The sequence below is a fragment of the Raphanus sativus genome, chromosome 1, assembly GCF_000801105.2.
Source record: "Raphanus sativus cultivar WK10039 chromosome 1, ASM80110v3, whole genome shotgun sequence".
Taxonomy (NCBI): Eukaryota; Viridiplantae; Streptophyta; class Magnoliopsida; order Brassicales; family Brassicaceae; genus Raphanus; species Raphanus sativus.
This window is the reverse complement of record NC_079511.1, coordinates 11441401-11467153: the sequence shown is the minus strand read 5'-3', so window position 1 is coordinate 11467153 and position 25753 is coordinate 11441401. Positions and strand designations below refer to the sequence as shown.

Genomic DNA, 25753 nt, shown 5'->3' with positions numbered 1-25753 from the left:
GCACTGCACGAGTAGAGTAGAGTTCTCAAGATACCAAATACTCACTATATTCAATGGGACTATAGCTTTCTCCAGTTTAGAGCTGATGGTTCACTGGCAAGGAGGACATTGTGGGTACACTACTACAGTTTTCATTGAAGGAATGCTTGAGAATTAAGGTACCAAATACAGAGTAACAAATACTTCACTGAACGTGATGTATTTTGTTTCTTGATGCAAATAAATCTATGGATGAATGTATAGGTAAACAGCTTAATTGGAGACTAAGTACTTTACTCTAATCTCCGCTTCTTATGCGGTTGAGAAACAAACAGCGCTAAAACGAAAATGATACTTTAGTTTCTCAATGCTGTGTGAATATAGGGATTGAACGTATCTGCATTTGAAAGATTTAATTCTTGGTTGTTAGGTTTTTCAAAAAAAAAAAAGATTTGATTCTTGGTCAAGGAGCAGCTTATTGTGCGCATTTACCCAAGGTGTTTTCTTCCTCCTATTGTCGTTTACGTCTGAACTCTTAGCCTATTATTTATTAACAAAACAAAACCGGTGAAAAGAGGATACATAAGTGAATCAACAAGCCTTCCAATTAAGCTCTAGACGACGTACCCTAAGCACCATTCCTTGTTAATATGATGAAAACAATTGTAAAAAAAATTCCTTGGTGATCTTCTTAAGCAATCAACACTCTCGTGCAAGTAAATTAAACACAAACGTATTCATTACAATATTCATATCATACGTAAGTCAATCATCCGATCTATATATAAACAACCCTTTCCTACTATAAAACAGACTGAAACTTTTTTTTTTGAACTTGGCTTTCTATTAAAATACGAAAAAGAAATAAAACCTTACAGCATAAGCTATGGTTTGTTGCTTAAGAGCCCATCAAGGCCAGTAATAAAGAGACACAAAAGGATTAGAAGGGCCAGGCCCAGAATTAAAAAGATCAGAGGAGTAAGAAGGCCCAGGAGAAGTGAAATTGAAAGGCCTCTTGTTTGTGGAGTTTCGATGATCACGAGTCGTTGATGATGGTAGAGAACAGAGTATCGGTGGAGCGTGAGCGTTGCAGAGATGGCAGTACAGCAGGAGCAGATTAACCAAGCCAGCACTGCATCAACCGGGAAGACGAAGAGGGATTCGTCTGCCGCAAAGAGAGTATCCTATCCCTTATCTGTCTATCAAGTTGTCTCGCAATGGAATCAGAGGAACGGTAGATTTGGCGATGAAGACGGGCATTACGTTCCATCCATAACCAGTATATGCAGCTTTGCCAGCAAAGGCGCAAAAGAATTCCCTTTGTCGAGTTCCTCCCCGTCAATTGAATCTGATTCAAGACGAGATGCCATAGCCTCTCAGGTTGGATACCGCACCGAGCAGCGAAGCTTCCCCATAGACTCCAAGCATAGGGACACACGAAGAACAAGTGATCCCTGCTCTCATCTGAGCCATTACAGAGCAGGCAAACCGGTGATGTTTGATGTCCCCAGCGGATGACTCTGTCTTTAGTAGGGCATCGATTCAGTACAAAGAGCCAAGAGAGAAAGCTATGCCTCGGAATTCCACACTTATTCCAGACAGTGCCAAACCAAGGTACAGAGGTTCCCTCAACACAAAGCTTTCCATAAACAATTCCCATGTTATAGCGGCTAGTAATTATTCCATCAATCTCCCACTCATAATAATCAGCATTATCATTGAGAAGGATAGTTGTGAGGTAAGCATGAATGTTGACGAGATTTTCTGACCTTGCAGGGGGGAGAGACCAGTTGTTGTTGCTGCGCAGAGAGGCAATTGTTGCTTGGGGATGAATACCTAAGCCCGAGTCTCCCACGATGTTGAGATATGATCTCAGAGAACCATAGGGAGACCAATTATCACTCCAGAATCGAGACGAAGAGCCATTCTGTACTCGAAGTTTTATCCAGCTGAATAGAGAGGTACTGAGCTTGAGGAGCTTGTTCACCTGCCATGAGTAGCGCTGGCTTGGAGCAGTAGTCCAAAGGTTGTTAACAGAGCCTCGTAGAACCTCTTCAACAAACCAAGCAACCCACACTGAACCTGCTTGGAAGAAGAGCAACCATATCAGTTTGAGACAGCAAGCTTTGTTCCAAATGGTGAGTTTCTTTATCCCCAGCCCTCCTTCACGCTTTGGCGTAGTCACAACATCCCAAGAGACTCTTGCATTGTGGTGCTTCTCTATATCTCCCTGCCAAATAAATACACCACAAAGAGAGTTTATGCGCTTCACACATGCTTGGGGGAGTATAAAGGTGGAACACCAAAAAGTTGTGATGCCAGTTATGACGGTTTTGATTAGCAGCAGTCTACCAGCAAAGGATAATGATTTTGCGCTCCAAGAGGATAGTCTGGACTTTATTTGCTGTAGCAACACCTCGCAGTTCAATAGGGATAGTTTCTTCGTGCATAACGGGACGCCAAGGTAACGCACTGGAAGTGTTCCCATAGGCATGCCTGTAGAGAATTGGATGAGATCTGTTTCACTTTGCGAGAGACCAGACGCATAGAACGAAGATTTCTGCACACTAACTGCTAGCCCCGACCTCTGTTCAAACTCACGGAGCACCTGCAGGACAGTTTGTACCGATTCCAAAGAGCCATCCATAAATATCAACAGATCATCGGCAAAGCACAGATGGGTAAGTCTCGACCCTTGGCACTTTTGATGATACTTGAACCTCATTTCCTGAGCAGCTTGGTTCAACATTAGCGATAGTGTGTTCATGGCGATGACGAAGAGGTAAGGTGATAAAGGGTCACCTTGCCTCAGCCCTCTCGTCCCTTTAAAGTAACCATTTACATAACCATTGTAACCCACCGTGAAGTTTGTAGTGCAGACGCAAGCTCTCAGCCATGATAGGAACACTTGAGGGACGTTGAGACTTTGGAGAGAGGAGAACAGAAAGCTCCAAGACAAGGTATCAAACGCCTTTGCTATATCCACTTTTATAGTAATTCTTTTCGGTCCAGTGTTCTTGTGATAGCCTTGTACTAGTTCACCCGCTAATGAAGTATTCTCCACTAATAGTCTGCCTTTTACAAACGCTGTTTGGTTAGGAACAATTAGCGGAGCAAGGATTATCTTCAGCCGTTTTACAAGCAGTCGTGAGATCACCTTGTATATAGTGTTCAAGCATGAGATGGGACGATACTCGGTGATGAGTGACGCTCCTGGATACTTGGGAACTAGCGACAAGATGGTGGCATTTGTGGAAGCTGGCATAAACGAAGAAACAAAGAAGTGGCTAATAGATTTGATAACCTCCTCTCCCAAAATACTCCAAGCGCCCTTATAGAACCCTGAGGTAAGACCGTCTGGCCCTGGCGCCTTGTTCTGGTTCAACTTGAAGAGAACTGACGTTATTTCCTCTGCTGTAGGGACTGTAGTCATCTGAACACACTGACTATCTGAGCAGATAAACTCAGTGAGGGAGTGAAACCATGCAGAGGTCGAGATCAGTCCAACTGGTGGGGCAGGCATAGGACCTAGGATCTTCTGGAAATGGATTACCGCATGAACACTCATCTGCTGAGGGTCAGTAAGGAAGACTCCAGATGGAAGGAAGAAGGAGCGTATGAAGTTGTAGTTCAGCCTGACCTGCACCGTTCTATAAAAGAAGGTTGTGTTCTGGTCACCTTCCTTTAACCAGTTAATCCTTGACCTCTGTTTATAGTAACTCTCCTCAATCTCCCTTAGGAAGTGCCAAACCTGAAGCGCCTGTTTCTCCATCTGAAAGAGCTCAGGGGTAGGAGTTTGAAGTACTTGTACCTGCACATCTAAAAGCACACGGTTAGCCTCACTCACTCTCACTTGAATTTGTGAAAAATTCTCTCTATTTAAGTGTTTTAAGTCTCCCTTTATCTGTTTTTGCTTCCAGTAAAGATCAGTGAGATTCCCAACAGCGCTTCCGGCCCATGCCCATGCGTCAAACACTACCTGGAGAAAGCCCGGGTGTTTAGTGAGGTAGTTATAGAATTTAAAGGGTCGGTTTCCAGCAGTGGGGATTTTTGTGGCCAGGTCTAGGGTACAAGGGCTGTGATCAGAGGTTAGGGTAGGATGGAAAGAAGCAGAGCAGTGGGGGAAGATGCTTAGGACAGGGTTGTTAATAAGCAAGCGATCCAGTTTTTTTGCAATCGGGTCATCTGGCTGACTATTAGTCCAAGTGAAGGGAGAGCCATGATAACGTAGATCATACACTCCCAGCTGAGTGAAGCAATCTTTAAGCTCTATCATGTCAGTGGAGTAGGAGTTGACATGTGGGAGAGAGTGCTCAGCAGGATGGATGATTTGGTTGAAGTCCCCACCTATCACCCATGGAGTAGTGTCCAGCGAGAATGAAATGCTCATATTGAGAAGCTCAACCCACAGATCATTACGCTCATCTCTTTCATTAGATGCATAGACAGCAGTATAAACAAATGTGGAGCAGCCAGGGATTTGTACTTCACAAGTAACCGCTTGCCGGGATTGCTGAAGCACACGGACAGTGACAGTGTCTTTCCAGATGACAACAATCCGACCATCATCATCACTCGCATGATTTGAGGTAAACTTCCAGCCTCTACAGACCTTATTCATTAGATGGGCTAAGTTGTGATCCTTTATATGTGTCTCTAAAATAGTACCAAAAATAGGTTGATGGGCAGCTAACCAATCACAAAAAGGCTTATGCTTGACCGGGTCATTTAGACCACGGACATTCCAAAAAAAGGTCTTATTATACATAGGGATTAGTCAAAGGTCTCTTCATGATGAAGAGAATCCATAGCGGACAAAACAGAAAAAGGGTTAGGATTAGAGGTTTCAATAGGAGGTAAGGCAAGGATTTTAGTGTGGGAAGGAGCAGTGGAAGAAAAAAAAGAAAGTTGGGCACTAAAGGATGGGAAGATTTTAGGAGGAGAATCTTGGCGGGATCTTTTTAAAGAAGGGGCATAGAAGGAATCAGGAGGGCTAATGGGCAAACCAGGGGGTTCTGTGAGGGTAAAGGGAGGAAGAGGAGAGGACTTTGGTAATGATGAAGGAGAGGGTATGATAGCTTGGGAATTTGAGGTAGAAAGGCTAGGCGAAAGAAAGGTAATGGAGGGAGGGATTTTTTCTGGGGGATAGGGCGAGGGGAGAGGAACCAAGGGGTCAGGGAGAGGGAGGGAGGGCGATGGAGGCAGGGGAGGAGCGGGAGGAGCAGTAGTTGATGAGGATGCTTCAGCAGTCACTACTACTTTAGGATCAGAATGGTCGCTACTAGTAGCTTGTTTTCCTTTATTTTTTCCATTCGATGGAGTAGCAGCTGACTTTTGATTTTTCTTTGCAGGCACATCAGAAGATTTTGACGGTGGAGGGAGGAGGATACAGTTACGAGAGACATGACCCAGTTCTTTACAATGAGAGCATGTAGCAGGGACCCAAGGATAAGAAACTTGGACTTCCACAACCTCACCGCTCTGCCTTATAAACTCCACAACCTTTGGCAGAGGCTTTGTTAAATCCACTGCAACTTTTACATGCGAAAGGGTCAAGCTCACCATGTTTTTAGTGAAGTCGTCAGTCTCTTTTGGTTCTCCAACCAAGCCTGCAACTAGACTAAGACCTTCCTCATGGCGAAGATCAAGTGGTATTCCTGTCAAGTGTGCCCAAATTTGAATTGATTCCAGCGATGGAGGGGTGGATGATACTGAAGAGGACCACTGGACTGCATGAAACATGGATTCTCCAACATACCAAACACTTTTCTCCAAATTTTTTTGTCTCAAGTAGTCAGAAGGGATTCGAACCAGCATCGATCGGGTAAGTGGGTTTGGGTGAATTTCTACTCTTTTACCTTTTCCCCACATGTGGTTCAACACACTCTGTACTTGATTTATAGGAGGGGGCCTTCCATTGAAATAACATATAATGAAGTTTTTATGTATTTCAGCACCCTTCTCAAAAACACTATCAGGAATTAAAACTCGAGGCACACCATTATCTGTCAAGGTGACTGGAGCTAGGCGCCTCAGAGTTTTATTTTCCAATTTTCTGATTTTTTCCACAAGAGGGGTGGAGGATGGTGGGGTAACAGGAGGTAAGTTATTGGGTAAGGGAGCAGAGGAAGGGATAGAAGGTTGAGAAGCATTTGACGCTAAGGCAGGAGAATGGGGAGGGGGGAGAGGGCAGAAGGAAGAACTGGTGAAGGTTAGTTGTTGTTGGAGAGGAACTTCAGTTTTTAAAGGGGGGACAGGGCTTGAGTTAATGGTAGGTTTGGAAGGGGAGACAGGAATCAAAGGAACACGAGAGGTTTCAATGGGTAGAAGTGGAGCTGAGGCTTTATTAGTGTGGATTGGGGAAGGGAGTTTGGGAGGAAGAATTTTGAAATTTCCATGGTTTAGGGCTACAGTGTTTTGAATAGTGATTCCAGATCTGAGAGTTTCAGATCGAGAGACCACAGTAGATTTTGAAGTTGAACCAGTGGAATTGGTAGCAGCGACAGTTTTCAAAGCAGGGGAGTTTGAACCAGGCCTGGAAGACTTGGTAGTGCGCGGAAAGGAGCGAGAGGGTTTGGGTGAGACGGAACCAAGGGGAGGGAAGGGGTCATTTGGGTCAGGGGGGTCTGGAGGGTCAGGAAGGGGGCTATCACCAGGAGTGAAACGCGACGAAAACGGGGCGGAAGCACTGTGTGGAGGGAACCAGCAGTTCGCCATTCACTGGTACTGTTACGGAGCTCTTTTGTGTTTTTAAAAACTTTTATAAAACCAAAACAGACTGAAACTTGAGAAAAAAAAATGGAGAATCAAATGCATACCTCATCACCATATACTTATTATCATGAGTTCACTCTCTCCGGTCTCTCCCCCTTCCCAGGGCCTCACAATCGTTGGCTACACGATTAACCAAGTCATAATTGACGATGTCGTGTATTGTAGATCAACGGAACACCTAACCGTGTATCGAATGCGCTGTATACTTAACATGTGGCGGCTCAACCACAAGACTCGCTGAAGTAGTGACGGATACAGAAGGTGCATTTAGAATAGTGCTCAACGTCTTACTGACAGTTCTCCTTAACTCTAGTATCTGCGGTCTCGGAGTTAATGTTCCGGAGGGATATTGTGCTCTTGTCGCACCTGAAAACATCCTCTACGCCCCATTAATGCTGCCAACTTAATTTTCGGATAGTAATATTCTTGCATGGAAAGGGGACTTTCATGCAATATAGTATATGGTCTTGTATATTTTTTACAATGAGGCGTTATTTGATATTAATGGTCATATTTTTTCCCTACATATGAGGCGTTGCATAGAGAAATTATTGTCTTTATGCTCCACCAAAGAAACCAATCTTTTATACCATCAGATAGATTCCCATACCTTTAGGTTATACATCAGATAGTTACAAAATAAAAGTTGAAAAATCATATAATTTTTAAGAACAATACTTAGGTTTACCCCTGAGGTGAATTTATGAATTCACCTCTTTCCTTATTTCAATCATATTACCATAAATATTAATATCACATAAATAAATAAATTATAAATTACAAATAAAATAAACTTTAAATCATAAACTCTAAATTCGAACCCTAAAACCAAATCTTAGATCTTAAATTTTAAACCCTAAACCCTAAATCCAAAGCTATACCCTAAACCCAAACTATATACCCTAAATCCTAAATCTAAATTTAAATCCTAGACCTTAAACTCAAACCATAAACTCTAAACCCAAACTCCAAATTCTAAACCCTAAACCCAAACTCTAAACCTTAAATCCTAAACCTTCAACCCAAACTGTAAACCATAAACCCGAACTCTATACCCTAAAATGTATTTGAAAATACATTTGATGATCATTAACCCACATGTATTTGAAAATTTTGGGTTTATAGTTTACAGTTTGGGTTTAAGGTTTAGGATTTAGGGTTTAGAGTTTGGGTTTAGGGTTTGGGTTTAGGGTTTAGAGTTTGGATTTAGGATTTATGGTTTGAGTTTAGGATCTAGAATTTAAATTTAGATTTAAGATTTATGGTATATAGTTTGGGTTTAGGGTATAGGTTTGGGTTTAGGGTTTATAGTTTGGTTTAAAATTTAAGATCTAAGATTTGGGTTTAGGGTTCGAATTTAGAATTTATGATTTAAAGTTTATTCTTTTGTAATTTATAATTTATTTATTTATGTGACATTAATATTTATGGCAATATGATTGAAATAAGGAAATAGGTGAATTCATAAGTTCACCTCAGGGGTGAACCTAAGTATTGTTCAATTTTTAATGTATTACATGAAATATCTGATAGTACTACCGACAGAAATGTAACGTGTTCATTTTTATTACTCAAGTCATAAGGTTTCTGACAAATTAGAGATTTTGGGGTTGAGGAAATGTACAGAAAGTTTACGACATTAGGACCTTACGAGTCACGAGTTGCTTGGACTCATTCACTCAGAATCCTAGTCGCATCAGAATTTCTCAATATTTAAATAAATAACATAGTAAGCTGAGTTTTGATATTAATTAGAAAGGTTGAAGAGAAACCTTCCAGGTTGCTAATATAGTTTGGTAACTCTTAGCCTGTGAGAATTTCGGTCCGGTTTAAGAAACTTTCAAAACGAGTGAAAAGTTTGGCTAACCAGGTTCGAGGATGTTTGCGAGGGATTTAATCATGATGAAGATATGTACATCGTAGGTTATGGAAGGCGTAGTTTGGTAATAATGAGGTGGTCGATGGCAACGGCTAGCTTCACGCACACACGCTCCTAATATTTTTGCATGTGGCAAACTCGGAGCCTGCGCTTATACCTTTCTCTAATATATCATATTTTGCTGCTCCATGCATTTCTTTTACTAGGACAGGGACACACTATAAAGTGCTTTTTACTGATACAAAAATAGTAGTCAAGTATTTATTCAAACACTTCAAACAATTCTTTTGTACAGTCTTATTTACTGATAGTATAGTTTCATATACTATAAATTTATAATGTTGGTGGTATAGATGATTGAGATGATAAGAAAGCAAAGCATGATATAACACAGGTCCAGGCATGTATGTTCAATGTATGATATCTCTTTTCGCAACACTTTTCTTCAATCATACTGGAATTGTTATGGCTTTTCTGGTGTCATTCATGTGATTGATTATCTGAAAAACTTTAATTAATTATTAAAAGATATTTCTAACATATCAGCATCCATGATTTCATATAATTCATCACCATAAAAACTTAACCTTGAAACATTATTAGTTGTGATTGTGATTTACGTTCGGAGGAGCTAGACAACTATAAACATAATGATTCACACTTTGCTATGAGTTGATCAATTGAATATACATGTTAACGGCTGGAAAAATACAAAGAGGGACATCATAGTTCATAAAGGTGTTCCCTTTTGTAGTTTATACAGAGAATGTGGGATCATCATGGAACCTTACTAATCACTCTACTACTTTCAATACTAATTAAAGTAGAAGTAGGGGTTTAATTAATTAGAGACTTTCTCTACTGCATCTTACTCCTGTCTACTGCAACTATGTCTAATTTGACTAACCGTTAAGAATCATATTCTCTACTTTAATATCTATACCAACCGTTAAGGATGGATCATGAATCCCCAGCCTTCACTCGAACCACGTGCCGCACTCGTGACTGAGGATGGCCGAGCCGAAAGAAAGACTACTCAAGCCACCTGAATCCAGCTAATCCGGCCCAATGTCCCACCACTTTATCTAATTAGCTAACGCAAAAATGACCATTTCTGTACTACTATAACTAATATTTCCTCTATTTCCAAATTATAGATTTTCCATATTTTCTATAAATAAATATAAATATAAATTTGATTATAAAAGTTCTATGTCTATAATTAATTATTTTTAATAATTTTAAAATAATTTTAATTCATTTTTTTTTAATTTTTCTTATGTTTGCAGTTTATTATTATTAACTAATAAATGTGCATAGAAACTTCACAAATGCCTTTAACAATTTGGCAAACAGTTTTTGTGAGGGAGTAATATGTAATCCCTCCGTTTCAAAAAATATATATTCTAGAGTTTTCATTTTTTTTAAATACGGAAAATTTTGACAGTAAATGCATTATTTTTTGTGTTACTATTATTATATATATTGAAAATATAAAATATAGATCTTTTACAAACATTTTTTTTTCTAAAACATTGAATATTCTGAAACGGAGTGAGTAATATATTTTAAGTAAATATGCATCTTTTTTTTGAAAATGGCTATCTATATGCATGGTTTTAGGGCTATCAACAAGTAATTAATGTATTTGATATGTATAATAGGTTATGAGAAAAAAATTATGAGAATAGAAGTGCATGAATTTTCCACAACACTTTTCTCTTTTGTACATTTGTCATCATTATTCTCAAGTTTTGTTTTTCTCCATCGTTCTCTTTATTATACCTTAAACAATCCAGCACTTATTTTTAATTCTACTTTACCGACAAATACAACACATCTTTCATAATAAAATAAACAACTAAAAAATGTGGATATATATGAATAGGTAGAAACCAGAGAGAGTGCGATGGTCCAGGTGTGGAAGCCGAATCTCATTTTCAACGACTCTCCACTCTCTCATATGCTTTCACACTCTCACTTCTCTCTCTCTCTCAATCAGACTCTTCTCTCCTTCATTTCTCTCTCAAGAACACACTTAACTCCTTGTCCAAATGTCGGTGGAATCGCTTCTACTCTTCCTCCTCCTAATCTCCAACTTCAACGTCGAATCGAACGCTCTCAACGACGAAGGGTACGCTCTTCTAGCTCTCAAGCAGTCAATCTCACGAGATCCAGACGGGTCCTTAACCAACTGGAACTCACAGAATCAAACCCCCTGTTCTTGGAACGGAGTCACGTGCGATGACCACAACCTCGTCGTCTCTCTCAGCATCCCAAAGAAGAAACTCTCAGGTCACCTCCCTTCCTCTCTGGGCTCGCTCTCCAACCTCCGCCATCTAAACCTCAGAAGCAACGACCTCACGGGCACCTTACCTCTCGAGCTCTTCCGTGCTCAGCGCCTCCAAAGTCTCGTCCTTTACGGAAACTCCTTATCCGGGTCGATCCCAAAACAGGTCGGCGACCTAAAGCTACTCCAAAGTCTTGATCTTTCGCGTAATGAGATCAGTGGGTCGATCCCGGATTCGATTCTGGAGTGCAGGAGGCTTAGGAGCTTGGGGTTGAGCCAGAACAACCTAACCGGTTCTGTTCCTAGTGGGTTTGGTCGTGCTTTGGGTTCGTTGCAGAAGCTTGACCTTTCTTACAACAGCCTCTCTGGTCTCATCCCTGATGATCTTGGTAGCTTGAGTAGGCTGCAAGGAACTCTCGATCTGTCTCATAACTCTTTCAGCGGTTCGATTCCAGCGAGCTTGGGGAGCTTGCCTGAGAAAGTTTATGTTGATTTAGCTCATAACAATCTGAGTGGACCGATACCGCAGACCGGTGCTCTGGTTAACAGAGGACCGACGGCGTTCTTGGGGAACCCGAGGCTGTGCGGTCCTCCTTTGAAAGATCCGTGTACTGATGAAAACTCTCCAACGTCTCACCCTTTTGTACCGGACAACGGAGGGAACAAGAAAGGAGGAGGTTTAAGCAAGTCTGCTGTTGTTGCTATTGTGGTTTGCGATGTGATTGGAATCTGCATCGTTGGGTTTCTCTTCTCCTGCTGCTACTTAAAGCTCTGCTCTCGCCGCAACAGCGTCGACGAGGAAGGCCATGTGTTGGAGAAAGAAGGGAGAGAAAAGAAAGGAGGCTCCTTCTGTTTCAGGAGAGACTACGGATCAGAGTCGCCTTCTTCTGAGAATAATCTAGAGACGCAGCATGATCTTGTTCTGTTGGATAAACACATGGCGTTGGATCTTGATGAGCTGCTCAAGGCTTCGGCTTTCGTTCTTGGAAAAGGCGGGAACGGGATCGTGTATAAAGTCGTGCTGGAAGATGGTCTGACGGTTGCTGTTAGGAGACTGGGGGAAGGAGGGTCGCAGAGATGTAAGGAGTTTCAGACGGAAGTGGAAGCTATTGGGAAGCTGAGGCATCCGAATATAGTTAGCCTTAAGGCTTATTATTGGTCGGTGGAGGAGAAGCTTCTCATCTATGACTACGTTCCTAACGGAAGTCTTGCCAATGCAATCCACGGTAACTTAAACCTATCTTTATTTATGACCCAATACTCTCAGATCGTTTCTGTGTGTTTTAGAACTAGGCCTCCGGTTTTCTGAAACCGAACCGAATCGGCGTCTCAGTTAACCAAGGTTTTTAAAAATAAATCCGAAATCAGCTGAATAAATTACTGTTTGGTTTGGTTATCGGTTAATTTCGATTTTTACTCTTTAAATCTCTTCTGATAATTCCTTTTAAATCAGTTAAAATCGTGTATATTTGGTTAACTTGTTTAGTTTATTTGAGTATGGTTAAGATCGGTCTTGTTTTGGTACAAACCGGTTTAGTTGTGGTATAATTTATTTTATATATTTTTATTTAAAACATTCGGTTAGTGAGCTGAAAATCGAAGATTTCGGTTCGGCTCCGATCGGCTATGTTTGGTCCGGCTCAAATCCGTAGGGCTAGTTAAGAACTTAGAACTCAACTTTTGCTTTTGTTTGCTTGCTAGGGAATCCAAGTATGATGTCATTCAAGCCTCTGGCTTGGGATGTTCGGTTAAAGATAATGAGGGGAATCGCTAGAGGTTTATTGTATCTTCACGAGTTTAGCCCCAAGAAGTACGTTCATGGATCTCTAAAACTCAGCAACATACTGCTCGGACAAGACATGGAGCCTCACATCTCGGACTTTGGACTCATGCACCTCTCTAGCATCGCAGGAACGTTAGAAACAACAACCACGGTTGACCATCCACCATCAAACAAAAGCGCCTCATCGCTTGGTCCACTCGCAAACTTGAGCTCCTTCTACCAGGCTCCCGAAGCCATGAAAGCGACGGTGAAACCGTCTCAGAAATGGGATGTGTACTCGTTTGGTGTCATCTTGCTGGAGATGATAACGGGAAGGCTACCGATTGTTTTTGTTGGTAAAACAGAGATGGAGATAGTGAAGTGGATACAGATGTGCATCGATGAGAAGAAAGAGATGTCTGACATCTTGGATCCGTATTTGGTGCCTGATGATGCAGAGATTGAAGAAGAGGTCATTGCTGTGCTCAAGATTGCAATGGCCTGTGTTAGTGTTAGTCCTGAGAAACGGCCACCGACGAAGCATGTCGCCGATGCTTTGAACCAGATTTTCCTTCAGTGAATTTAGAACAATGCTGTTGCAAAGTTCAAAGTGTGAGTATATGTTTGAAGTAAATGTCTTGTTTTGATTTTGTTCTGTTCTTCATGTAATATCAAAATCTTGTCTTATTTCAAAATAGAGTTTCCTTGTGACACATATGTATATATTTTGTTTAATCATGTTTCTTCACAAACTTAGCCATTCATATCTAATGTCAGAACAGACAATCACTAGTCTTCGTTTCTGGGGCACAAGCACCATACTACACAAAGCCATTGATGCATGTGTAACATCCCTATCCCGGGCCCAATAATTTTCTAATGGGATTGGGCTTCTCTACAGCCCGATTGCCTAAAAACCTAGGTCTCCTCCTCCTTTCCCTATAAAAAGAGTTGCAGCCTCCTTCTTCTCTCCATCAGAAACAGAAGCGAAGCCCTGCAGAGATTCCCGGAGACTGAAAACCCTAGCCGTCAAGCTCTTCTCCCTGCGCCGCCGTCTCTCTCTTCTCTCCTTTCTCTCTCTCCACGCGCCTCTCTCTCGCTGTCCGCCTTCTCTCTCCTCGGCGAGCAGTCGTGGTGGTGGTGGTGTAGCTGATCGGTGGTGGTGACCGGATCTGATCTCGTTTCCCTTGTCTCTTATTCCAGATCCAGATCCATGGCCTAGGTGTGGTTTTGTGAGACGCTTATAGTACGATTCAGGAGATTCTAGGCTGCGAGTCATGGCTCTTTGGATAGATCTCGTTTCAAGGAATCTGTAGCAGCAAACGGAATCGAGATCGGAGTTGTACAGCAAAAGTTGTGGACGTTGCTTCTTGGCCAAGAATAAGCTTAAGCTGTAGCAATGCAGATACAGTTCCGATCAGTTTCAACGTAAAGACCAAACGGCCGACCTAAACGAAAGTTTACAATCTGGAAATTTGTAAGTAAGTAGTTGATTCTTTTATCTATCATCTCCAACAAGCGGATCGTCATTTAGAGTTATTATCTGAGAATTATGCATGTTTTCGTGAGAGGTGTTGGAGCAGTCTGCGTTCGTGACCCGTCTAGGTGTGAAGCCATTTTGGTTAATCAAATGGTATCCGATCGGAGTAAAATCGGTGTCTATGGACAGAGGACATCTAGTACTACATTCTGATCGGACGGATTGAAAAGTTAACGATTTCTTCAGGAACCGTGGCAAAGGTGAGGTGATCCGAACCCAGTCTCTCGCAAGTCCTTTATATTAATCTTGTTGGAACTAGATCTGGTTAGTCCTTGTTTGGGAGTTAGGTTGGTAGTTCATGATGGACCTAGGTTGTTAGATGCATGAATCATGTTGCATAAGAACGCTCATACTGATTAAAAGGGACATTAATGGACTGCCTTGTGTTGATGCGGCTATTATATGATGAATGCTTGTGTGTTGTTTGGTCCCATGTGATGATTGAGATTTCTCTTAGCATCTTGTTTAATGGTTGTTCATGTTACTCTTGCGTTAAGTGTTGGATACATGTATGTTATTGAGATGTCTTTTGGTATCAGCACTATGTGAAGTGTATTGTGTGAGACACCGAGAACGGGTGGCGTCTTGAGTATGACTATGAGTCTAAGTGTAAGTGATGGAGTAAGTGAAAGAGGAAGTGTAAGTATGAGTAAGTGAATGTGAAAGAGAATGAGGATGTGGAAGAAGTGTCAATGAACTTGTTTGTAGTCCTGCTTGGACCACCGAGAACGGGTGGGCGTCTAGAGTCTAGGGTGTGATGTGTTGAGATGTGAAAGGAACCGCGCGAGGGCGGGATATAAATAAGCAAGTGTAGTGGCGCCTTAGGATCGAGTCAAGCCAAAAAGGTGGCTGGGTCAGGCTATGAATGGCCGGGGGGCAGACAGTGCAAGGTGGCCAACGTGTTGCAATCCGGGTAGCCTTTAGGAAGCTGGAGAGGGGGATGGTTTTTTCCGAGAGCGGGCGCCCCTTCCAGGTTAGGCCGGCACGAGGTGGGACGTCCGTAAACGGCTATAGGTCCTACGTCTAGGTTGATTGGAGTCAGTTTGCTCTTGTTTTGTTTGTCGAGTCGGTCTATTCTATTTGTGTGTGTTGTGTAGCAATGACTGAGTTCGTTGAATTGATTGATTGCTAGGTTGCTAGAAATGATGTGGTTATTAAATGTTTTATGATGCAGTGTTGATTGTAGTGGCTAGTCAGTCCTGTTCCCGCATAGAGTAATGTAGAGTGTCTTGCGGGCAGGCTGGTCTAGAGTCACTTCACTGAGTAATCCAATACTCAGACCCTCCCTTTCCATTTCCCTGTGCGCAGGACTGTAAGTAGAAGTGTATGGATATGGGTGAATCGGAATTTCAAAGAAAGCAATGCGATCGTCGACTCTTGCGACCAGAAACAGACACGGCGGGTTGCCTATATGGGTATACGCGTGTCTATAGCTCCCTTTCGTTAACCCCGGTCGATCCCCGGGGGACAGGGATGCTACAACTGGTATCAGAGCGGGGGTTAAGATCCCTTAGTTCTATCCTAAGGGGTCGGCATTTCCAAAGTTTTTCAAAATCTTGTTTTAAAAGAAAAGAGTTTGCGAAAGTTTTGATGTTTGAGAAAGTTGTGCGATGTTTAAAAAAAAAAAAAAGAAAAAAAAAAAAAAAACCACCCATTATATCTATACTTCTATTATGGTTCTTATCGGATCTTTACTTGCATGATGTCTTCGCCAGCCAGTGGTGACCATGGTGACAGCCGTGATCGTAGTGGACCAGAAAAGCCGGGCCAGTTCGACATCAGGACTCGGCGCATCGTAGCGGGAAGAATGGTACCTAGGTGGGGGCCTTCATTGTCGACGTTCGAGCGTCGGACTATGCAGTGTGAATGGGTGGAGGATTTGATGCGTGGGGATATTCAGTATGCTCGAGCATCGACTGAGTACCAGTCAGAGGAAATTTCGGGTAAGCGAGGACGGGGTCGGTCAAGGAAAGAAAATCCAGTGTCAGATATGGAGTGGGTTCTCGAACCACTTGTTGAGGAGCCTTCCAAGAAGAAGCGGAGACGTCCGCGCAAGTTCACAGCCCCGAAGAGAGACGCCTTCGAAGAAAGTCAGGAACTCATCTAAAGTCACCGACTTTTCTCAACCCTTTGCCGTCGGCAACATGCCGAGGCTCTAGACGGTGGTGAGTTCGGGAGCTTTACTAAGGAAGTGGAAGGGTGGCTAACCTGAGGATGGGGCGGGTGAAGCGTTGCATCTGGTCGTATCCGTCGCTTGCTCATACTGAGTTTGGAGGATCAGCTGGCCTTGGATTGTGTGATTGATTTGGATGGTGATGGGGTGATGATGATGGTTCCAAGAAGGCTCTCTGTGGGGTTCCTTCCACTGAGATTGTTATTCTTGATTCTGATGCTGTTGATGAAGATGCTGTTGAGAAGCCTAAGTATCCGTTTCAGTCGAGTCTTGTGCGGCACCCGGAGAGTCAAGGTGATGTGGTGCCTGTGACGCCGCACTCCGCGTTGGGGAGGTTGTTCTAGGGAAGGAACGGGAGATGTCTTGTGCCATTACTGCATTGGTGGAGGGACAAAGTAGCAGAGGCTACCTCCTTGATATAGAAAACAGTATGGTCTTGGACGGAGATGTCTGTGTGGGACAAACGAGAGGAGAAAAGGTCCTTGCCATTGGTAATGGTGTGGTCAACGATAAGGGTGTCTATGTGGGCGTTGAGGATGATGAAAGTGGTAATGAGTCTGAAGCAGCAGGTAAGGATCTTGGTGATATCTGGAATGAAATGGCCATGCCATTAGTGTGTTCCAAGGATGCAGAGACCTCACGCAATGAATCAAAGACCGATGAAGTGGAAGGCTGTGCGCATCCCTTCATACTAAAGGACGACATGGGTTATGTTGCCGTGTCTGCGGAGTTATTGACAAAAGCATCTAAGATATTGTTGAGGAGAACTTCAGTAAAGCGAAAAGGAGCACGAGATCGTATGCTCCCGAATCTCGGACTAAAAAGTTTGGGGGACCAGATTTCGAGATTAAGTTATCTGCAGAAGGGGCGGATGATAGGTGGGCTTCCTGCTCATCCGACGCATGCTAGCGAGATGCAGCCTCATCGTGTAGCTCATTTGGGGCTGTGGGCGGTGCTCCACCATAGGGGGGATTGTATCGTGGCTCATGCTCCGGGTTCTGGAAAACCTTCATGATCATCAGTTTCGTGCAGAGCTTCCTTGCAAAGTATCCTCAGGCTAAGCCACTGGTTGTGCTTCCCGAGGGAATTTTTGTCTACCTGGAAAAGAGGATTTGTGTGATGGCAGGACAGAGACACTCCACTGCTTGACTTCTACAGTGCTAAAGCAGAAGACCGAGCACAACGGTGGACGGAAAAGAAGAGTATCTTGTTTCTGGGCTACAAGCAGTTTTCAACCATTGTCTTGGGCGGTATCGACATCGACATCGCCAATTGGGCCGAGTAAGGATAGTAATAAGCGCCTCGGATAACATCGTGAAACCGCTAACGGGCAGAGGACGAGTGGGTATCACCTTAGCAAAATCGGGGACGAAATGACGAGTGTTAGGAAATGGGTATGCTTGATCGAAGTGGGGGAGAACAAAAAGGCAAAGCAAAGAAGACCTATTAAACCTCGAAGCAAGTAGTACCGCCTGAAGTGACCTGGGAGTAGTATAAAGCCGCAGTGAGTTCGTACCAAGGGCAATCTTGGATTGCAGAAACCATTGGGAAAATATTGGGTGAGGGATGTTAAGTATTGGGAGTACGCAAGCTGAATTCGGGGCCGAATTCCATTAAGTGGGGGAGATTGTAACATCCCTATCCCGGGCCCAATAATTTTCTAATGGGATTGGGCTTCTCTACGGCCCGATTGCCTAAAAACCTAGGTCTCCTCCTCCTTTCCCTATAAAAAGAGTTGCAGCCTCCTTCTTCTCTCCATCAGAAACAGAAGCGAAGCCCTGCAGAGATTCCCGGAGACTGAAAACCCTAGCCGTCAAGCTCTTCTCCCTGCGCCGCCGTCTCTCTCTTCTCTCCTTTCTCTCTCTCCACGCGCCTCTCTCTCGCTGTCTGCCTTCTCTCTCCTCGGCGAGCAGTCGTGGTGGTGGTGGTGTAGCTGATCGGTGGTGGTGACCGGATCTGATCTCGTTTCCCTTGTCTCTTATTCCAGATCCAGATCCATGGCCTAGGTGTGGTTTTGTGAGACGCTTATAGTACGATTCAGGAGATTCTAGGCTGCGAGTCATGGCTCTTTGGATAGATCTCGTTTCAAGGAATCTGTAGCAGCAAACGGAATCGAGATCGGAGTTGTACAGCAAAAGTTGTGGACGTTGCTTCTTGGCCAAGAATAAGCTTAAGCTGTAGCAATGCAGATACAGTTCCGATCAGTTTCAGCGTAAAGACCAAACGGCCGACCTAAACGAAAGTTTACAATCTGGAAATTTGTAAGTAAGTAGTTGATTCTTTTATCTATCATCTCCAACAAGCGGATCGTCATTTAGAGTTATTATCTGAGAATTATGCATGTTTTCGTGAGAGGTGTTGGAGCAGTCTGCGTTCGTGACCCGTCTAGGTGTGAAGCCATTTTGGTTAATCAAATGGTATCCGATCGGAGTAAAATCGGTGTCTATGGACAGAGGACATCTAGTACTACATTCTGATCGGACGGATTGAAAAGTTAACGATTTCTTCAGGAACCGTGGCAAAGGTGAGGTGATCCGAACCCAGTCTCTCGCAAGTCCTTTATATTAATCTTGTTGGAACTAGATCTGGTTAGTCCTTGTTTGGGAGTTAGGTTGGTAGTTCATGATGGACCTAGGTTGTTAGATGCATGAATCATGTTGCATAAGAACGCTCATACTGATTAAAAGGGACATTAATGGACTGCCTTGTGTTGATGCGGCTATTATATGATGAATGCTTGTGTGTTGTTTGGTCCCATGTGATGATTGAGATTTCTCTTAGCATCTTGTTTAATGGTTGTTCATGTTACTCTTGCGTTAAGTGTTGGATACATGTATGTTATTGAGATGTCTTTTGGTATCAGCACTATGTGAAGTGTATTGTGTGAGACACCGAGAACGGGTGGCGTCTTGAGTATGACTATGAGTCTAAGTGTAAGTGATGGAGTAAGTGAAAGAGGAAGTGTAAGTATGAGTAAGTGAATGTGAAAGAGAATGAGGATGTGGAAGAAGTGTCAATGAACTTGTTTGTAGTCCTGCTTGGACCACCGAGAACGGGTGGGCGTCTAGAGTCTAGGGTGTGATGTGTTGAGATGTGAAAGGAACCGCGCGAGGGCGGGATATAAATAAGCAAGTGTAGTGGCGCCTTAGGATCGAGTCAAGCCAAAAAGGTGGCTGGGTCAGGCTATGAATGGCCGGGGGGCAGACAGTGCAAGGTGGCCAACGTGTTGCAATCCGGGTAGCCTTTAGGAAGCTGGAGAGGGGGATGGTTTTTTCCGAGAGCGGGCGCCCCTTCCAGGTTAGGCCGGCACGAGGTGGGACGTCCGTAAACGGCTATAGGTCCTACGTCTAGGTTGATTGGAGTCAGTTTGCTCTTGTTTTGTTTGTCGAGTCGGTCTATTCTATTTGTGTGTGTTGTGTAGCAATGACTGAGTTCGTTGAATTGATTGATTGCTAGGTTGCTAGAAATGATGTGGTTATTAAATGTTTTATGATGCAGTGTTGATTGTAGTGGCTAGTCAGTCCTGTTCCCGCATAGAGTAATGTAGAGTGTCTTGCGGGCAGGCTGGTCTAGAGTCACTTCACTGAGTAATCCAATACTCAGACCCTCCCTTTCCATTTCCCTGTGCGCAGGACTGTAAGTAGAAGTGTATGGATATGGGTGAATCGGAATTTCAAAGAAAGCAATGCGATCGTCGACTCTTGCGACCAGAAACAGACACGGCGGGTTGCCTATATGGGTATACGCGTGTCTATAGCTCCCTTTCGTTAACCCCGGTCGATCCCCGGGGGACAGGGATGCTACACATGCATAGTCCATACTCCATAACCTATAGGGTAATAAGGCGTTGAGGTAACTTATCTGCGAGACTCTACTACTCCAGCTGTTATGCATTAGAAAACTATGATACTGCTCAGGAGATGACACATTGAGAACATGGCCAATGCTTTGAATTGATCATCAACATGATCATATATATCATATATATCCAGATAATGACTTCCCCCGTGCTAAGTTTTATATAGTGAACTGAACACCATGACAACAATGGACAGAGCAACATTCAATGTAACTTAAGGCTTATTATAAATCAACACATAATCTCTCTAATTCACCCAACCCAAATGTTTGAAAGGAAATTACACACTAATTTCCATGAAAACACAAATGCACGGATAGAAAATCATAACAGTGCCTGAATGCAAGTTATAAAACTAAAGTAAGCTAAAAATATGCAGGTAAAACCACAAATAATACAAGACATCAAGTATGCACAACTAAAATCAATAGCCTTGTAATTTTAATCCTTTAAGCTCTTTACTAATCCAAACTAACAATATAAGTGTTTTATTGAGAACATGCTATTAACTTAGTTGTCTGCAAGTGTCAGTCATCGGATCAAGCCGGCTAAATACACAAATGAGTTGTCCCAACTTTAAATGTCTTTCAACTAATCACCAATGGGTTTCCAGAAAAAGAAACTGATGGGCACAATATACCATTAATAACTTTCTAAATTTGGAAATCATAATTGTGTTTCTCCACCTCTTGTTGTTCCTTTCTTCATTCCATGTGTTTCTCTATCTTTTCACTTTTGTTCTGTCCCACTAAACTTATCTTCAAACATGAGGCTGTGTGATTGTATTATTTACAATTTTTAAAAAGATTTCTAAACCAATTATGCAGAATTTGAGAAGGAATAGTTCCCAAAAAGCCACGTATCTTTTTGAGTATCTTAATCCGAGATGCTGACTACGCAATGATCTCTGGTGCAAGGTTGATTGATTTTACATACGTCGAACTTAAATGCTTGAACCTTTATGCAAGTTGCAAAGCATGTCCTTTAGTTATTACTTTGATGATTCCGGAAGTTTAAGATAATTATTTTTGTTTCATCTGACCATTAAGTTCCGAGTTTTTTTATTGTATAGTCTCTCTAAACTTGAACGAACCCGGGCCAGTTTTATAATATTTGTGGCTAGTTCATGGCTTTTTCTTCTAAACTCTAATATTTGTAGATCTAGTTTTGGATATAGCTTTACTGCTTTTATCAAAAAGTCATCAACTATTATTTGTGTTTTTGAATTTGAAATTCAATAGTACTCAAATCTAATAAAAGAGACAAAATGAATAAGCAAAAACATCAAAAACTAAATTCTTTTTGTTTACTAATTTTCATTATAGATAAACACGATATCTTAACATGTAATGTTGTAAACATAAATATAAACCCGGATAAAAAAGTTCAAACCTATTTTACAGACTATTTACATGTAGCCTTCCTTCCTTAGTCTCTTGACTAATAACATTGAGAATCTTCAAATATGTTTTGAGAAGTTAATTTTTTTATTTTATTATGTATATCAATGTTTAACAATTCCAAATGCACCAACACTTAACTATTATAGGGGTTGAATAATCAATGATTTTAAGAATTTTCATTGTTCAAGTTCGGTGTGTGCTATCTATGTTTTTTTTTGAACACATGTGCTACCTGTATGTATAAAACAAAGTACGAACATTATCCAATACCACGAGTCTATAAATCCTCCATAACCATTGAATCCACTTGCACTTCTCACAAAAGCCTCTCTCTTAATTAGTACTTATCTCATCTCTCTCTCTCTCTCTCTCTCTCTCTCTCTCTCTCTCTCTCTCTCTCTCTCTCTCTCTCTCTCTCTCTCTCTCTCTCTCTCTCTCTCTCTCTCTCTCTCTCTCTCTCTCTCTCTCTCTCTCTCTCTCTCTCTCTCTCTCTCTCTAATATATACACACAACTAAACAAAGCTTAGAAAATGAAATATATCTAATAATAAAAGGAACAAATATGACAAATAGAATGAAGAAGAGGTGTATTGAAAATGAAGAGGGTGTAGAGCAGAGAAAAGGGCCTTGGACGCTTGAGGAAGACACTATTCTCACCAATTACATTGCCCATAACGGTGAAGGCAGATGGAATGTACTCGCTAAATCTTCTGGTAATATTCTTGTTCTTTTATATTTTCTTGTTTTTCCAGAAAAATGTAAAATTGCACTTGATGTGTGCATGATACTAGAGTCTAGAGGGCAGTTATTTGTTCAAAGAATCAATATCTAGTTTATTGGCAGTTCATATCATATAATCAGTTTGCATTGAAAAATTGATCTCTTTCTTACCAAAAATAAACAGGGCTAAAGAGAAAAGGAAAAAGTTGCAGATTAAGATGGCTAAATTACCTTAAACCCGACATAAAGCGCGGGAATCTCACTCCTCAAGAACAACTCTTAATCCTCGAACTCCACTGTCAATGGGGTAATAGGTATGTTACTCTAACTTATCCATTTCAGCGTTTAGCTTCATAAATTTCATTCTTTTGATATGATATTATCATACACAAGATTAAGAAAAGTATCAAGATTAAGAAATATACACTTATATATATTACAGATTACGTGTTAATCTAATATGTTAACATGCTGTAGGTGGTCCAAAATTGCGCAGTATTTACCGGGAAGAACTGACAATGAGATCAAAAACTATTGGAGAACTAGAGTTCAGAAACAAGCACGCCAGCTCAACATCGATTCCAGCAGCCACCAATTCGTGGAGGCTGTACGTAGCTTCTGGGTTCCAAGATTAATCCACAAGATGAAAGATAACTCAAACACAAACACAAACACAAACACTAACACTAGAACTCCTCCTGTTGATTTACTTGGACCTGTCTCTCACGATTCAAGTTTCGACAACATGGGTTGTTCCACTTCCATGTCTCAAGAACTCACGAAAATGTCAAAATTCATGGATTTGTCTGATCTTGAAACCACCAACTCAATGTCCTTGAAAGGATCACGAGGGAGTATTAATTATCAATGTGTGAGTGAAGATTATTGTTCCCTCCCTTGCCCGGAGGAGTACATGGTACCCACCATGGGCAATTCAGGCATTTTACATTTGAAGGATTGTCACGTAGCAAATTCGAGTTACGAGGAGGATGTGACACAAGATCCAATGTGGAACATGGATGATATTTGGCAGTTTGAGGAGTACGCACACATTAACTAGATTGTGGAGCCAGTGGATAAAGAAGTTCTTACAACCTATTTTTTTTAAAGATTACAAAAAAAAAGTTAAACCAAAGGAGTTTCTAAGTATTGTATCATCTTTCTTATATTTTTTTTGGCTTAAAGCTTATAGTTAAATTATGAAGTAATTGAAATAAAAGTCAAAGAGAGCTAACGCAATACAATGAGTTAATACTACGTACGTAAATAATTTTTTTAATAAATGTATAATTTGTTCAGCTTTCTTTTCCTCACTTTTCTTCTGTATTACTTTACTGTATCTATATATCTTTTTGTTGTAATGTGTTTTTAAAACGGTGATCCTGTACTGTAGTACGTAGAAGAATTAGTTCGAGTAATTAATATAAATGCTGACTAATCATGAGAGGCGAAAACAACTGAAAGAATAATCTATGAATATCAAATCATTCTCATTTTCGTTAGTTTGGATCTTCTGAAGGAGAACAAATCTAATATCACCTCTTACATGTGAAAGAGTCCAAGCCTCCAAGGGTTTAAATTTATTTTTATATATTATATCCAAGAAAATGACGGTGAGAAATTAAGTTCAAGAAAATAGTTGATGAATTGTCTCTTCAGAAAATTAGACGTGTGCATGGCAAATAAGTCGACGGACAGTCGAAATACGTTTGGCATTATGCGTTTTTTTTTTGGGTCTAAATGTTATTGGCATTATGCGTTTATTTTGGTTTAAAGTACACAATATGATAATTGATGTGCTATAGTAGTTTAAGTGAACATCTTCTTCAAGAAACATTTGAATCTAAAAAAACACACATTGAAGATACACTGTTAGAACATTTATTTAAAATATTTGGGCTCGTATGTATAGAATTATTGATTTCTGTTTCTCGTTTCTTTTTCTTTTTTAAGATTTATAAATTCCTTTATAAAATCACATTAAAGATTCGAACCAAAAACATTCGCAACACGATTAATAATTATTAAAATTTAAATTCTAGTCTTTTGTAAGCCTTGACCAAAAGACCGTCTGTGAATCCATAACTTAAATCAATCTCTTTCGACTTGACATGATACGTATAAGTCCATTGCATATAGCCATCTACATTTTGGAGGAGCTTGATCACCATCAATTGGTACATATACGTGGCTTTAGAAAGATGCAAAATAGAAAATTAGTTGAAGACATAATATAGTCCCACAAGAGCTTCAGTTTGATTGAGAAAGGTAGTTTTTATTTTAGAAAAATAATTGCTAACTAAACGAAACGAAGTACCGATCATCATAAATTAATATATATCTAGTTACACAAAGATATATGTTATGCATTACAACATCTCTTAACTTAATGAAATTATATAGTTAACATCACGAGTTTAATTTCTCACGCGTTTAATTTCGCTCATCCAAAATCAGATATAGATGTCAAATACTGTTTAAATATCTCATTCTATCAATTAAAATATGATTTATACGACCGTAATTTAACTAAAATTAGATTATAATCAGCATTTTTAAAGTGTAAAAAATATTTTTAATAAAATCTAATTTATAAAATCAATATTTTTAACATTTTGATAATAGTATTTTAACATTTTTTATTTTAGTGTATTTGAAAACTATATTATTTTATTATTTATTTATATTAATATGAAAATTATATAAGATATTGTTTAATTTGTTTTTAATTATTTTTATATGTTTTATTATGAACTTTTAATAAAATTCTGTAATTCGTTTGATTAACTGTGTGATATATACTTATTTGATATTTTTTTACTATAAAAATTATTTGACGTCAAACTAACATTTTATTTGTATAAAAATTATCTGATGTCAACTTAAACCAAATATGATCTCATGTATATAATTATTAATTATATACTTTTAAAAATTAAAATAATCTAAGAATATGAATCTAATATTATAACTATACTAAATTTAAATGAATGCAGTTTGTTTATATGAAAATTAAAAAAAATAATTCATTGATTTAATTAATTTTGTATTAAACAAATAAAATGTTAGAGTCAGTGCGTTGACATCAAATAAAGTTTAAAATAAATTTTTATCAAATAAGTATATATTACACGATTAATCAAACACATTACACATATTTTATTAAATTTTAATAACAAAATAGTTTAAAATAATTAAAAACAAAAATTGAATAATACATTATATAAATTTTATATTAATATAAATAAAATAATATAATTATATAGTTTTAAAAATACACTAAAATAAAAAGGTTAAAACCACTACTTATCAAAATTTTATAAAAAAATATTGATTGTAAATTAGACTTTTGTTACAAATATTTTACGCTTTTA

At 40.3% G+C, this 25753-nt stretch overlaps 2 protein-coding genes and 1 long non-coding RNA gene across 10 annotated transcripts; all 3 read left to right on the top strand.

Moving 5' to 3' along the window:
- The first annotated feature begins 1018 nt into the window (after nucleotides 1-1018).
- LOC130512695 (uncharacterized) lies at nucleotides 1019-7273 on the top strand. 6 transcript variants are annotated; one of them, XR_008946267.1, is made up of 10 exons: nucleotides 1024-1593; nucleotides 1756-2660; nucleotides 2859-2939; nucleotides 3079-3326; nucleotides 3400-3641; nucleotides 3719-3811; nucleotides 3900-4568; nucleotides 5331-5803; nucleotides 5934-6702; nucleotides 6919-7273. It is a non-coding gene; the product is annotated as an uncharacterized LOC130512695 (long non-coding RNA). The 6 variants fall into 6 exon arrangements; XR_008946268.1 differs by lacking the exon at nucleotides 6919-7273 and having other exon boundaries at nucleotides 1019-1593; nucleotides 3409-3641; nucleotides 5934-6816; XR_008946270.1 differs by lacking the exon at nucleotides 6919-7273 and having other exon boundaries at nucleotides 1019-1593; nucleotides 3905-4568; nucleotides 5934-6816.
- Nucleotides 7274-10524: 3251 nt separating this feature from the next.
- Nucleotides 10525-13436, top strand: LOC108811873 (receptor protein kinase-like protein ZAR1). The gene is made up of 2 exons (XM_018583985.2): nucleotides 10525-12148; nucleotides 12624-13436. The coding sequence occupies exons 1-2, from the start codon at nucleotides 10687-10689 to the stop codon at nucleotides 13262-13264; spliced, it is 2103 nt and encodes a 700-aa protein (XP_018439487.2). The 5' UTR covers nucleotides 10525-10686; the 3' UTR covers nucleotides 13265-13436.
- Nucleotides 13437-17755: 4319 nt separating this feature from the next.
- LOC108861232 (transcription factor MYB62) lies at nucleotides 17756-23623 on the top strand. Of its 3 annotated transcripts, XM_057010914.1 has the most exons (6): nucleotides 17756-18658; nucleotides 18753-18921; nucleotides 20030-20249; nucleotides 22233-22372; nucleotides 22564-22693; nucleotides 22857-23623. In XM_057010914.1, exons 4-6 carry the CDS (start codon nucleotides 22234-22236, stop codon nucleotides 23437-23439), a joined length of 852 nt encoding a protein of 283 aa, XP_056866894.1. In that variant the 5' UTR covers nucleotides 17756-18658; nucleotides 18753-18921; nucleotides 20030-20249; nucleotide 22233; the 3' UTR covers nucleotides 23440-23623. The 3 variants fall into 3 exon arrangements, with proteins under 3 accessions (XP_056866894.1, XP_056866897.1, XP_018490564.2); XM_057010917.1 differs by lacking the exon at nucleotides 20030-20249; XM_018635062.2 differs by lacking the exons at nucleotides 17756-18658; nucleotides 18753-18921; nucleotides 20030-20249 and having other exon boundaries at nucleotides 22107-22372.
- The last annotated feature ends 2130 nt before the right edge of the window (nucleotides 23624-25753 follow it).

Bases quoted from the DNA above. Each gene is read 5' to 3' on its own strand.
- LOC108861232 (XM_018635062.2), top strand. From the start codon at position 22,222: ATGACAAATAGAATGAAGAAGAGGTGTATTGAAAATGAAGAGGGTGTA. The intron at 22,373-22,563 runs GTAATATTCTTG...AAAAATAAACAG, and splicing joins TGTACTCGCTAAATCTTCTG to GGCTAAAGAGAAAAGGAAAA. The intron at 22,694-22,856 runs GTATGTTACTCT...AACATGCTGTAG, and splicing joins CACTGTCAATGGGGTAATAG to GTGGTCCAAAATTGCGCAGT.
- LOC108811873 (XM_018583985.2), top strand. From the start codon at position 10,687: ATGTCGGTGGAATCGCTTCTACTCTTCCTCCTCCTAATCTCCAACTTC. The intron at 12,149-12,623 runs GTAACTTAAACC...TTTGCTTGCTAG, and splicing joins TCTTGCCAATGCAATCCACG to GGAATCCAAGTATGATGTCA.